The sequence below is a fragment of the Diadema antillarum genome, unplaced genomic scaffold (genome assembly GCF_040938485.1).
Source record: "Diadema antillarum isolate AM-2024a unplaced genomic scaffold, OU_Dant_1.0 scf00000139, whole genome shotgun sequence".
NCBI lineage: Eukaryota > Metazoa > Echinodermata > Echinoidea > Diadematoida > Diadematidae > Diadema > Diadema antillarum.
The window spans coordinates 1,296,812-1,308,819 of record NW_027271028.1 but is presented as its reverse complement, the minus strand read 5'-3'; the positions used below and the strand labels follow the sequence as shown (position 1 = coordinate 1,308,819).

The following is a 12,008-nucleotide window of genomic DNA, read 5'->3' as shown; positions in this document are numbered from 1 at the left end:
ATGTGTATGTGTGTGTGTGTGTTTGTGTGTGTGTGTGTGTGTGTGAACATAGTAAACACTTTGGTATTAAAGTCGTAATGTGCTAACAGGTGGATTGCCTTTGTGCAGTTGGAAGCATCTTCATCAAAACCAAGTTTTCATTCAGTGTCTCCCCACCTCGGCAAAAAGGAAAAAGAGAAAATAAAGAAATTGATAAAAAGAATACACTATGGATGCAAGCAAGTAAGATCTACTTTGGTAGGTTTTTTTTTTTTTTAGATTGTTGTATTGTCAGTGGTTTTTAGTGCCTGGGAAGATTAGAAATATTGGGAAAAACATGTTTTCTTTCGAAGAGTGAGCTTTTCCTTACAGAACTAACGCAGGATTTACAGAATTTCTGCTTTGATATGAGATATAAGTATGTGGTGACCTCCCATATTTCTAAATACAAAATAAAGCTAGGTGCTTTTCTAACAAAGTTAATGCACCACAGTAATGAATCTTGTCGCTCGGAGTCTGCATCAAAATGGAAGAACCTCCATGTGCTCCAGTCCATATTGTTGAATGTTATTACTCTTTACAGCTGCTGTGATCATAACTCTCCATGCCCCACTCCCATAAGAGCTTGCTGCCTTTTGGATGACATTCTCCTCTTTAATCAAACTAATCTTTCTCTATAAAGGGTGCATTTTGGTGTGATGTGAGTGGAAGAGTCTACAATACTCTGTTATATTTCAATGCTTGCAAGCAAGCATGAGTAAAGAAAGTGTTAATCGCGGAGTTTGTGGTTTGAGCTAATGCATCGACGACGGACATATATTTCAGTTGTCGTTGGCAACCGCCGAAAGATGCAGATCTTGCGCGGGAATCTAGAGCTGCTGCGGTGAACTTATCGTCCCATTTTCATTTGTTTTGTGCTGGCTGGTTTTTTTTTAAAGAGGAATGACAGTGCTTTGCCGAGGGGGAAACCATGTTTAGAGTGGTATATAATGCATGGCGCCATTTTGATTGCAGACTTGATATGTATGTCACTGATATTCAGAATATATTTGAGTTAAAGACGCATAGGTTCACTGTGATACATTGAATACACTGTATGAATCTCTCAACAGCAAACAGTACAGTGATTACCAAATATGTTGCCCGCAAAGAATCTAGTCTGTTTGAAAATGCTGAAATATCGGCTACGATTTCTAGGGTGCATGCGCTGTTCACTCCTGTCTTCAAGGTTATACATATGCATTCTTTCAAACCAAATACCTCTTGTTTTCTGCTGTGTGCATGGTGGATTGTGCAGCGCAATGCAATAATGGGATATGTGTCTGTCCCTTGTGGGTATAGTCATGACATAGCAGAGTCCTTTTTTTGATGGGGCTGTAAGAGGAGAGCTAGAGCAAGGGAGCCATAGAACCAACATAATTACAGTTTATTAGTGTGGAACTATTTTTGGCCGCGAGCAAAGAGACCAACGGCAAATTCAACAGGTGGGGCCGCATCACTTTGTCGCATGACTGCCAGATAATTAGCGACAAGGGACGCTGCGTGTCTGTGTTGACCAGGCCTTAATTACGACCTCTGCGATCACAGCAGCGAACTGTTTACCTCCCAGGCCTCTACCGTTACACGCCAAATATTTGAGCAAGATGGCCATGTTGATACAGGGTTCCTGCGGTCACGGTAAACCCGGAAAAGTCATGGAATGTTGAAAATGTTTTGCCGAGCCTTGAAAATTCATGGAAAATGTAGGATTATAGATATACATCATGGAAAAGAATTGGTATATATCTGAAGCCTTTCAGTGATCTTTTTTGCAATGTAATTTTGTTTGTAAGGGATATTTCATCAAATAGAATCAGACAAACTTGGTGGCTAAAGAAAGTGTTGGGGTGGTATATACTCTGTCCCTTTACTAGAACACTACTTATCTAATAGAATGATTTTCATCAATTTAACTCTAACCACTTAGGTGTTCATGAAGTTACTATCTGAAAAGGGTCCTTGATTTTTAAAAATTAACATGGAAAAGCCATGGAATTTATTTTTGTAAAAGGTGCAGGAACCCTGTCGATAGAGGGAACACTCTCCTCCCCACCCCTCCCCCGAATTGAAGTGAATTCTCGCGATACTTTGTGTCAGTGACCGCCATTGTCTGCAAGTGTGAGGGTGACTTCTTGACTGGGTTTGCCAAAAGTAATCAGCTCCATACACAGGTTGTGCAGAGAAAAAGAGGCAGTGGTCCAGGAAGAATAACAAGAGATTATGACATGGTTGCTGTAGAACATGAGAATGAATTGGAGATAGGCAAAGCAGCTTATAGATAGGTGTTTAGATAGGTGGATATGTATATATATATGTGTGTGTGTGTGTGTGTGTGTGTGTGTGTGTGTGTGTGTGTGTATGTATGTGGTGTGTGTGTGTGTGTGCGTATGTCTGTACAGTTACATATATACATATTATAGATATAGAAAAAAATGGGGCGAAATAACAAATTTCACTGATTCAAAGCATTTACAAAAATAAATTGTACATATTCCTGGGGGGCGTTTCATCAACGAGTTCGTCGGAGTTTTCACCGACGAATTTGCTATCAGCCAATCAGACCAAGAATTTCATTAGCTTTTAACAGTTGTCAGTGTAAATCCTTGCGTCTGATTGGCTGATAGCAAATTCGTCGGTGAAAACCCCCGACGAACTCGTTGATGAAACGCCCCCCAGGTGTGACAATATGATTTACTGTACGACAAAGTCCACCCATGTTTACATTGCAGATGATCATATTTCAGCTGCATATCAGGGTAGCTTCAATGCACTAGGGTGTTTCAATTCTATCATGCTTCAAGTCACACTATCAATTAACTGTCCATAAAATAGCTGTGAACATTGCAATTTTTATGTCTTACTGTGTAGTCCAGCTATCTTCATCATGCCATATTAAATTAGAGACTTATGAAGTATAGGATTTATATTGGTATAACACTTGCAGCAAAAGCTTTCATGCTATTGCAGTCAATAAACAAATTTATTGTCATTGCATTCTTCTATGGTCACCCTTTCTGTTTTCTTTAAGTGTGTACTCGTTATATCACCTCAGATTTTTCTTTCTTAGTATGTTGATCCCCTGCTCTGTCTAAAATATCAATAAACAAAGAGATGCCAATTCTTGGTTTAACCATGTCCCCACAGGTATCAATGGCCTTCAGTTTGACGTCCAGAGGAGAAGGGAGACATTCGGCAAGAACCTCATCCCGCCCAAGCCTCCGAAGACATTCCTGCAGCTGATGTGGGAGGCCGTCCAGGACGCCACACTCATCATGCTCATGATTGCTGCAGTCATCTCGCTGGGACTCTCCTTCCTCCCAAAGTCCGAAAGTAAGTTTAAAACTCGACCTCATCAGGGTCTCAGAACCTTCATTTTCTTCCTGTTAGCTGTGGTCACACTGCAAAAACATCGCAGCAAAGTTTAACTTCGAGAAGTCTTGGCAAAGTTTGCTCGTCCGTCCACACTGGCAGCCAAACTTCTCGAAGTTTCAGTTCTCAAAGTTTGGGTCACTGATGTGCATGCGCAACACAGAAGAAAGCGTGCACCATCAGGCAGCTGATAATATTGATATAACAATGCACATACATACATGTACACTCTAACAAAGTAATTGGACTCACTTGAATTTGACTTACAAAAGAAAACAAGTAAAGTCATCGAAGCACACAAATGCACTCTGACAAGCACCAAAAATGATCAGGAAGACATAGACGTAGACAGGACTAACAACAAGAGACATTTAGAAGGGGCAGTTAGAGAGAGAAGGAGCATATCTATCCAAAGTCAGAGAGTAGTCGTGTTCTTCATCATTAATAAGATCCAGGCACTAATTTTATTTTTCTAACGTATGACCTTTTGATAATCTTTTAAGGTCACAGGGCACATCTTGTCTGTATCATCTTCTTGGTGTGATTCTACGGCTTGAATTAAGATTATTATTATTATTATTATTATTATTATCATTGTTATCATTTTTCTTTAAGGGCAGGGCTTCATTCTAAAGGCCACATTATCTTCATGCAGCATGAATTAGGAGTTCTTGAAAGGGCAGCAGTATATCCGAGGCCACACAGTCACTTTTGAGAGGGGCATCCCAAGTCGTGTGCCTAGATTAATTCAATCCCATGGAGTCTTTCTAAAGGTCTCTGCAAAGATGGACCTTTTCTTGTCTGTAGTTTCCTACTGTACTAGCTGCCCTTTGTAGATCTGTGTATTTTTGTTTGTCCAGCATCATTGAATGATCTTGCTTCATCTAGATTCAGGATGTCCGGACATTATCTATTGCCCTTGTTTGGGGAGTTTAGAAAAACAACGAAGACATTGTAACCCAAATCGAGTCTCGTGCAGTAATTATACGCAAATGTGCCGGCAAGCTGAGCTGATATATGTCCCTGCGGAGAATTCTGTCTCGTCTCGTCTGTTTGTTTCGACCAAACTTCATCAGACATTCCTTTTCCGGTGCCTTTTCTTGCATTTGCAGATGTGTAGTGGTTAACGATATTAGCATTGACTTCCCTTCCTCCTGGTAGTGCATTCCAGTTGCGAACCGCTTCCCCCGACTCAAAAGATGTTCTGTAAACACATGACATTTGATTCATGGTAATGCGTGGCGCGTGTCCTTCGACCAGACAATTCATCCATACTGCCTCCCTCCACCCGCGTGAAGGGTGGGGCGTCACCGGTGGGGACGGGGACGATTCTTCAAGAACTTATTCGTCAGAATGCCACGTCGGACAGCCAAAGGGGAGGGGATCGCATCTCGGAAAAGAAGAAATGCTAATTCTAAGTGAGCATAGCATCGATGCCGGTATCCGATGACACGGGTAATGATTCTTAATAGATGCAGCATACACAAACATTGTATTGAGATATAGAAGAAAACTCCTATTCTTTTCCTTATGCATTGAGAGGGAGGAAATAAAGAACAACAACAACAACGCATGACTAACTTCCTGCATGCAGACTTCTGCTTTCAGTGTAATTTGGATATCATGTTTGAGTTGGCTCTAGTCAAATGGGAAGAGTCGAATGATCAGAAAAGGAGACATTCCGTGAAGATGGGACCCCCCCCCCCACAAAAAAAAACACAAAACAAAACAAAACAAAACAAGATGTAATCCAGTGACTCAAGATGGAAAATAATAGAAATCCTAAAATTTCATGTACATGCTGTACTTGATCTATGATTCAAATAGAATTTATTCATAATCTGTGATAGGTATAATGTCTGTATCAGAATGGGATCTTGCCGTATTTATCATTGTTCCCATTTTTTTTTTTCAGCCAAGGAAACAGCAGCCAGTCAGTACTACACACATACAAAAACATTATTATGCATGATGACCAAGTTCATGTGACTCATCTTTCTCCAGTAAGTGGGGGGGGGGGGGGGGTGAGATAGAAAGAGTTAAATTCTGTAGGAATCGTGCTCCCTGCTTAATCTAAAAGCAAAGGTTAACTGAAATTGCTGAGTGTATCAATGCTTTTTTCCTTCTCTCTTTGGTAGATGAACTTTGTGTAGTAGATGAAGTTGGGGGGGGGGGGGGGAGGGGGAGAAAATTGCAGCTGGTTTGGTACTTCATTAAAAAACAGCCAGAGACAGATCTGCGAGTGATCCTTAAATGGATGTAAGTGGTTCATAGTTTGCTCGTAGCCTGTAGACCCCGTATCACAGCCAATCCGCTTTGAAGTCGCTCAGGTGCCGACATTGAAAGTCAAGAGATGTGACTGGGAGCTGAGGTGCAGAAAGCTAAATTGTGCCAGATTAATGCGTGCCCCCGCTCGCTGCAACGATCGCCGTTGAAGCTAATAAACTGCGTCATTTCGCTCCCGACAAGTGGGTAATTTGCGTTCACACGGCAGAGTGGGCAATTTGCGTTCACATTGCAGATGACGAAGATCGTTGTGCATTTTAGAGAGAGATGTTTGTACTTACAGCACATATCTGGCACATAGATGTTCATAAGGACATTTGATAAATTGTCAAGTGAAGTTTGAATGTTCTGGTAGTACATTTTTACAGCCTCAAAGACAAGACGTAGCAGAATTGTCGAATTGTGTGCTGTTTCATAAAGATTTGATATGGTTTATGGGTTGTTGGTGTTGTTTTCTTCCATTATTCTGCCCTGAAGGGTGCTGGAGACATGATTTTCATTCGATGCCATTTGTAATGTACCAGCATTATATCAAATATATGGGATCAAGAAATGCACCTCAGTAATTTAAAAAATGCTGAAGCTTGGATAGCAAGCCTGGAGGAACTTTTGAGACCCTGATGCTGGGAATATCGAGGAATGATTTTGCTTAGGCATAGTTGGTTGTAGAAAATAAAATGCAGATATCAGATTTTTTTTTTTCATGTGTCATTTATATCCTTTGAAAATGAAGACTTATCCAGAACATTTTTTTTTTGTTTGTTACAGAAGAGTAATTGAGAAACAGCTATTGTGGAATTCTAGAACGACAGGGCATGTTTTTAGAACTTTCCATCTTTGTTCATAAAGTTAAAAAGACATAAGTTGAAAAGTAGAACTATAATGTAATGAGCATTACTTTGTCTTTCCATTAATTTTCTGCTGTAGTTATTTTGAGAATATGTGCAATTACTTTTGCAAATACTTTTGTTTGTGCTGAATTAGGATTTTAGGTATGGCGTCCTGTCAAATTGTATCATGTACCTCAGAATTAAAAGCGAAACTTAAGCGTAGCATTCTTTGACAATAATGACGACAGATGGGTAAATTTTTACTAGTGGAAATTTCAATCATAATTCAATTCCATTTAGGATTTATTTCTGATTTATTGTATTTCACATTAAAATGCATGTATTGAGGAACAATTACAGAAATATAGATATAAAACATTGAAGAAACAAAGCAAGATTATTAAAACTAACATTAGGTGCATAACGAACATAAGCTTATCCCTAACCAGGCCGGGCTTTTTTGGCTGTTCTGTGGCTGGGGAGGGTTGAATCAACCCCCCGAGATCTTGGCGATCGATTGCGCAGTCGCCATGAAAATCGTCACATGCATTACCTGTGGCGTTATCTACCAAACTGTAAAATAGAAAATTTGAATTTCCATGTAATTAATTAATTATGCTCTAATGTATGCATAAAATCATACATTTTGCTCTAAATCAGAAAACAAAGCTCCTAGAATCCTAATTTTTGGTGATAACATTCTTTGTAGCATTCCTAACAATATGCTCGAAAAAAAATCAGGTATCAAAATTTATTTCTTATGTTTTGTATTGTTTAATGAATTTCTTATGTATTTCTTTGTTTTTCCACTTTTTTTCCACTTTTTTTCTCAAAATTAATGACAGAACCAATTTCAAGCGTAATTATGCTAAAACTAATTGATTTCAGTCAATGAACATGAAAATAATCATATCTTTTTGAATAAGGTAAGAAAACTCCATTTGCATAGACTTTGTACACAAAATCATGTTTTTAAGCCATTTTCATTCTGACAAGCATGTATAAAAGGTCATGCAGCGTTGTAACAGTATGCCCAATTTTCGCGAAATTGATGTCATAAGATGTGTGAGACTTGAAAGTAAAAAGTCAGTGAGCGGCGCGGTCAAAATAATTTCGTGTGGGGGAATAGTCGTGGAAAATGTCGAGGGGGGGTTGATTCAACCCCCTAGCCGTTTTAGGGTTAATGATAGTGTTCCGCGAATGTGAATAATCAGAAAATGGTAGTGCGTAGAAAGCCTAAAAGGACTACTTATGTTATGATACATGTACCCCAAAATATAGTTATTATTAGTAGTTCATGAAAATGATTAGTGCCACATTATTTCTGATAACGGCATTGCATATCTTAGGTATTATAAATGCTGTGAATCAACCTATCCCTGCTAGTCAGTTCTGCATTGGAAATCTGGGTGCTAGATTGACATCCAGTGCTCATCTTTTTTAAAGCCACACTGCCTCTGCATAATTCCCCGACCACAAAGTAGGGTGGGAAAAGAAATAGTGCAGTAGTGTAGTCGTGGTAGCAGCAGCAGTGCTCCTGCATACCTACATGTATGACTGGGAGGAACACATGAATATGCTGGGCCAGCTGTGTGGGGTACCGAGTGGTGGCGCGACCGTGGTCGGGAGGATCACATGACGTACGAGCTTCACTCGCCAATCTCACTGGATTAGATTCTCGATTCATTTCTCTTTTATTCTCTCTCTTTCCTTTTGTCACAAGAAAGAGAAAGAGAAAGAGAGAAATTGTGCATTAATCAAGGGGCAGCCTCGGCTGATGGTTTGCATGTCGTCTGCAGACGGACGAGGCGAGGCGGTTCTTGTCATCACACCGAGGCCCCGTGGCTGTAATTCCAACTTGGCAATGCATCTCGGCAATCTACTCTTTCCTCAATCCTGTGTCCCCTCTTCTTCATCATTTTTGTTGATGTTGTTTACCCTTTGTTTTCCTTTTCCCGTCCCCCCCCCCACCCGCCCCTTCCATCCCCTTTCCACATTCTTGTCCTCTTCTCAAAAAGCGCTCAGCCCCCGTTCAGCCATAAAACCGAGAATGGGAAATGTCGGATGCGGATACTGATGAATGGAGACTGCTGAAACAGATTTGGGTGGAATTGTATGTGTATGGTGATAAGGGGTGTGGGAGGAATGAAGTCTATGAATCAATGGTAGTGCAAACTAAGCAATGATGGTTCTGCTGGAGTTTTGGTTTTTATCTGGCTCACCGTGACTCAGTTCCTCAGACTGAGGACCGTCTTGGTTTTGGCCCAAATCAGTGGGGACCTGATGACCATTCTTATCTCATAAGACAGGCATGAAGAAATTATCTTCGGTGTTCAGAAATGAATTTGTCATCTTCAGGGGGTAAGGGAAGGCATGGGGATTAAAGAACTCTTCATTTGAGTAGGAAGAAATAATTCGAAATAAAGTGTAGTTTTCATTTCATCTCAATCCACTCACTCTTCCCTCAGTATCTGTACATTCTCAGTCTCTGTTCCTTTCCTAATTTCATCATTCTTCTTCTTTTTTTTTTTTCCGCTCTCAGATTCACTTGCTCTCATGTCCATATTTCTACATCTCATTCTCTGTACTCCTTTCTCCATCTCATCATGTCGCATTCCTCCTATTTCTTTTTTTTTTTCTGTCCTCCATCCGATAACACTGAGATGGTCATCTCTTCTTGACTCTTCCCAATCATTTACGGTTTACCATTTCCCTCCGACTCCTTGCTGTACTAACTCATACCATGTCATTACTCTCTGTTCTACTGGTTAAGCAATTACTCCTTCATTTAGCTATTCTCCCTGGCTTTCTTTTGCAGTTCATTCTCGGCAAATGTTGCATAATCTAATCAAATACTACTTCTACGCTGTCCAGGCTGCGCTTTCTGGTTCTGTACTCTCGTGAACATAAAAAAACGTTTCTGTATTCTAGTGAGTAGCCCCCCTACGGTTTTGCATTGTCAGCCATTTGAATGTCTGGGAGCTGCCAGCGTGGTTTACAATGTGATTATAACTCAAAAGAGAATGAGTGTATGCCTTAAATGGTACACATGTACTTGTGTTCTCAGCAATCATTCCATCTTGTATTGACAGAATCATGAGAATGCTTTCTATTGCAAACAAACTCTCGTCTCGTCCATGCTGTATTGTCAAAGATTATGTGCTCATGTATTTTTCAATGCAGTCTAAAGTGTGACTTTTTTCCCCCTTTTCATTTCTTGTCTTGGAATTCTTTGTCAGAATTTGGAATTGAATTGAAAAGGGAGCAGTCCATTGTAATAGTGTTGAGGGTCTATTTGTAAAGAAACACTGCAGTCAAAATTGCGTTTTTAATCTACAAAGCATGACGCACATTGTGGCATCAACATCGCAGCTCTACCGATGGCTCACTCTTGGTTTTCTCTTTAAAATTTACAAAAACCATGTAAGATTTTTGAGACTTAAGAAAAGTCAGTATCACCTGTGAACATGAAGTTCAACCAATAATGCTTTGAGAATAATTCTTATTGGAGCTAAAGTTACAACATTTGTTTTTATGTGATGGTATGGATAGATGAGCGAGTTGATTAATAACTGTATGTAATTATACACTTCTAGATCATGGTTCAAGCTGTGTCTTTAATCTGCAGGTGGGGAGAATGTGTCTCAATACAGAAATTTCAAATTTCTGTTCATTTTAGAATACTTTCAGTGGTCTTCTAGTAGGTTAGAGGGTAGAGTAGAGGTAGTAAGGGTTGCATGCCTATGGGATGGTCAAGTGACAATCCTGTAGACAACATTTTCAAAATGTGATCTGAATGTTCTCTTTATTGCTGTGTCCAGCGGTTGATGACCATACATTTATCATCGTCACAGTGCTGGAAATGAGATACCTTTATTCTGTGGCACAAAAACTGTGTGACTGTGGTGTGTCTTGTCTCTCATACACTTTCTATGATCTTACCAATATGTGAGGGATTTAACTACCTGGTACATGGAAGAAGAAAAAGTAGTAAAAGTTGATACGGTGGTGTCTGGTGTTGTGATTCGATATAACTAGGAACAATTTTAGCAAGAACTTTGACAACTCCAGCACACCTGTGTTTTCTGTGTTGCTAACCTCTCTCTCACTTACCCCCCCCCCCCCCCCAATCTCCTTCTCCCTCTAGCGGAATCGGGCGAAGCAACAGCCAACTGGATCGAGGGCGTGGCCATCTTGGCCGCCGTCCTCATCGTCGTCCTGGTTACGGCGTTCAACGACTGGTCCAAGGAGCGCCAGTTCCGGGGCCTGCAGAACAAGCTGGAGTCGGAGCACACGATAGCCGTCATTCGGGCAGGAGACGTGGCCCAAACAGTAGTCTCAGAAATAGTCGTAGGAGATATTTGTCTTATAAAATATGGTGAGTCCCTTTCAGCTTCAACCATTCTTGCTGTTAGGTTGTAACATTATTTAAAATCAGTTGCATTGAATCCATCTCCTCCATACCTTCTGTTAATTTTTTGAGTTCTAGAGAGGAAAACCATTAAAGCTATTTCTTTTTTCTAAGAAGACACCTGACTGCAAGCCAGCAATCTGGTCCCGCAAAAGGGACTCAGAGATGCAAAATCTTCTGAGTAGCTTGTGGAGATGGGGAGAAACTGTGTCAATCAGTGAAATTTTTAGGGTAAGCCTTGGATCACTGCAATGGATCCTATTCTGCTGGAGAAGTTTGCTTAATAGAAATCTGGGCCTCAATTCATTTCCGTCCGAAATACATCTCTTCAAATGCTCTGTAATCAGCTTGTATTTTCCTGATTCTCTGTCCGAGAAGAACTTAGCCGCATTTTGAACAGGACTGCAATGATGCAAGTGACATTACATCAAATCTGTCCTGATACATTGCAGATACTGTGTATGTGAAAGGTCAGAGAACAAATGAGAATTCCAAAATGCTCAGGACATTTTCTTATTTGTGACTCTTTTTAAGCATAAGCTAGTTCAATCCATGTCATTTGTTCACTACAAATAGTGATGATTACAAAGTGTGAATTCGAAACTTTATTGTTTGGCTTGACCCCGTTGACCCTAGGTGACCTTTTACCTGCTGATGGGGTGATCATACAGAGCAATGACCTCAAACTGGACGAGAGTTCATTGACCGGCGAGTCTGATTCCATCAAGAAAGGCGTGGACAGGGATCCGATGCTTCTATCTGGTAAGAAACGTCTTTTCTGCTCTCATTTTGAAAGCCATCTTCCCGAAATACATCAGCCCAACAATATGACTGCTTTGATTGACCTTTGAAAGTATTGGGACTCATCAAATGTGGAATTTGATCTGACATTTGTCCTCAGTGATCCCCTTGTCTCCAGTCTCAGTGTATCTTTCGTCGACTTTTTTGTTTTTTCGAGTGTGATTCTATTAGTCCTTGACGTATCCGATCCCTTTTTGTAATGAAATCTCCTCCCGCATATTGTTCATTTCGTAGTTTTGTCAGCCGTCGACCTAATTTCCTTCTCACGGCTGTTTGTGGGATTCCTCTGCTGC

The 12,008-nt window shown here is 40.4% G+C and overlaps 1 protein-coding gene across 1 annotated transcript in view; it reads left to right on the top strand.

Annotated features, from left to right (window-relative positions):
• The window catches only part of LOC139721129 (plasma membrane calcium-transporting ATPase 4-like), a 36,384-nt gene extending 24,619 nt beyond the window's left edge, over positions 1–11,765 (top strand). The window contains exons 3-5 of the mRNA XM_071632458.1: positions 3,163–3,348; positions 10,651–10,881; positions 11,551–11,765. Coding sequence (XP_071488559.1) covers positions 3,163–3,348; positions 10,651–10,881; positions 11,551–11,765 — 632 coding nt within the window. The remainder of the gene's footprint in view (positions 1–3,162; positions 3,349–10,650; positions 10,882–11,550) is intronic.
• The last annotated feature ends 243 nt before the right edge of the window (positions 11,766–12,008 follow it).